Genomic DNA, 2,981 nt, shown 5'->3' with positions numbered 1-2,981 from the left:
TTATTAAATTTGTTTAACTTATTAGATTTACAAAATTCATAATATATACTATATTCATTAAATTTATAAAATTTACTCAATTTACAAAATTTATTAAATTTACTAAATTCATTAAGTTTCCCAAATTTTATACATATACTAAATTTATTAAATTTCCTGAAGGTAATAAAGTCATTAATTTAGTAATTCTAATGAATTAAGCAAATTTATCAAATTGACCATATTCTAAATATTCACTGCTGTGCTGCAGGCACTTGAGTACACGCGTGTTAGCGGCCCTGGCCGGCGCTGTTGCGGCGCAGCAACACGGCCGGGGAGAGGCGCTCAGTTCACTTGACCGCCACACGGCAAGTGACTAACGCCTTGGCGGTGGACAGAATGGTCGCCACGTTGGCGGTGGACAGAATGGCCGCCATGACGGCGGTGGACAGAATGACTATACACGGTGACGGTGGACAGAATGGCCGCCACATGGGCGGTGGACAGAATGGTCGCCACGGTGGCGGTGGACAGAATGGCGTACACGGTGGCGGTGGACAGAATGGAGGCCACGGTGGCGGTGGACAGAATGGAGGCCACGGTGGCGGTGGGCAGAATGGCGTACACGGTGGCGGTGGGCAGAGTGGTCGCCACGGTGGCGGTGGACAGAATGGCCGCCACGATGGCGGTGGAGAGAATGGCTGCCATGATGGCGGTGGACAGAATGGCCATCACGATGCTGCATATCACAATAGCCGCCGCCATGCTGCATATAGCAACGAACGACGGTTTGGTTTGGCAGTTCCAAGATCGCGCGTAGAATAAAAAATTAGATCAGTACTCACTGCAGTGAGTGGCAGAGAGCGCATTTTCTCGTGCATAAATCAGTTTTCATTGTGAAACTATAATCTAAATCACGACACGTTTTAAAGTATTCTTAAAATCGACGAAAACGTGAAGTCATGGACGGACGGATGGACGGACATGGGCACAATAGCGCCTTTTTGCATTAATGAAAAAATGCGCTAGAAAGGCCGACCATATATTGCAAATAAATTTTTAACGTTTATTTAAGAAAAATTATCGCCAAATGATAAAATATGATAAAACTATGCTCTATTTTACTTCCGATTTTCGGGAGAAGGAATTTCATGACCGTCAGGGTAGGATGAAAGATATAAGGTAGTATTTCCTAGTACCAACTAAGGTTGCCACTATGTATAAATACGAGTACGTTACTAAACTTTAGGGATATTGTAAATCACTGTCTACGTGTTTGATAGTTGGAATGTTATTATTTATTAACATATACTATTGAATGCTCTATTTCTACACTTGAACTTCAAGAACAGCATCAACATGCATACTGTTCATGGCTGCAGTGTTCATGAGATCGAACATACAGTCTGTCCTGATCTCTAATAACAATGGTTGAGACATGTTTTCTGTGTCATGCTCGAATATTCAACGAATTTCCAACTTCCACTAGCGCTCGCTTATTACATATTTATTGCATTGATGATAAATATATATTGTCATTATTATGAGGCATTACCTTTTTGATAATTCAAGACTGGGTATCTCACACTGAATATTTAAGCCTGGACCAGCGTAAAAGAAAATAAACGTAGCTCACATCGACCACCATCACCTGGATAGAAAGTGATGGACGATGATGGGAGCCGGATACATTACTGTAATTTCTTGAATCCACATTCATGACTTGTAATCAGCATCTTGATGCCTTTCAATTGATGTGAATACAATATAATTGACTGGATTATAAAACAAGAACTCGGCCAAGCAGGCGTCAGTCGATGAGAGTCACTCCTGAGATTAGGAATTTCATTGAGTCACTCGATCAAGCTCGGAACTTTATCAAGCCACTTAAGTTCGTGAGTTCATCGAGTCGCTCAAGTTGGGAACTTCGTCGAGTTATTCAAGTTTGGAAGTTCATCGAGTCACTCAAGTTTGGAACTTCATCGAATCGCTCAAGTTCGGAACTTCATCGAGTCACTCAAGCTCGAAACTTCATCGAGTCACTCAAGCTCGGAACTTCATCGAGTCGCTCAAGCGCGGCATTTCATCGAGTCACTCAAGCTCGGAACTTCATCGAGTCACTTAAGTTCGAAAGTTCTTCGAATCACTCAGGCTCGGAACTTCATCGAGTCACTCAAGTTCAAAACTTCATCGAGACGCGCGAGGTGAGATTAGTTATTTTCAAAGTCTAAACTTCGATAAGATTAATTGCGCTGTAACGCCTTTTGTGTGGTATTAAATTTTCAAAATTTGTTGCGTCACGCATGTATTAATTGTGTCGAAGAAATTACACGGGTGAAGACTCGTACCCAAACACAGACCAGTATTGCTTCTTCAGTGATCCTGTAACGTGGAAGCACAGTAAACCAACTAAATATAGCATACATACATAAATATAAACTATATGAGAGCATCTGCCTGGGGTAGCTTGAATGGGAAATAATATTTATAGTAACTTGTACATACATGATAAGTCTCTGTGTTCGAGAGTACCACAACTGACTAATACCTCACTGCCGTACTCGTAAGAATTTAAATCAAATAATGTTATTTAAAATTCGTCGCAATTTATGTAAAACGTCAATTTATTAATTAGGACATAATCAGCTGTCATACAGCGCTAATGAATCTCACCCGACCTTTATTAATTATTGACACCGATGACATAACCGGATGCTCAAGATACACTTGCGCCGTCTTGGATGATATTAAACGGAATTGATGAGATCGATGAACTACCAAACTTCGTCAGGGTTATAAAAAATGGCCAAATAATAAAGACCTTCTTATATTTGGCAGGACTTTGCATTGCATTACCTTATTACATGTCATGAAAGAAACACGACATTGTCATGTAATATGCGCATTTCTCGTATTCACGAGTTTGCGTAAGTGAAAGTTTTTAAGCGAAATTAGAGTATACGATCGCAATTAGAGTATCGCAATTAGAGTATACCTGTATG

The 2,981-nt window shown here is 40.6% G+C and overlaps 1 protein-coding gene across 1 annotated transcript; it reads left to right on the top strand.

The window, feature by feature from the left end:
• Positions 1-378: 378 nt before the first annotated feature.
• Positions 379-804, top strand: LOC108664666 (glycine-rich protein DOT1-like). Its single transcript, XM_018151329.1, has one exon. It carries the CDS (start codon positions 379-381, stop codon positions 802-804), a length of 426 nt encoding a protein of 141 aa, XP_018006818.1.
• The last annotated feature ends 2,177 nt before the right edge of the window (positions 805-2,981 follow it).

Source organism: Hyalella azteca, unplaced genomic scaffold (genome assembly GCF_000764305.2).
Source record: "Hyalella azteca isolate HAZT.00-mixed unplaced genomic scaffold, Hazt_2.0.2 contig14952, whole genome shotgun sequence".
NCBI lineage: Eukaryota > Metazoa > Arthropoda > Malacostraca > Amphipoda > Hyalellidae > Hyalella > Hyalella azteca.
Note: the sequence above shows the minus strand (reverse complement) of the source record. Positions and strands in the feature narration are given on the sequence as shown.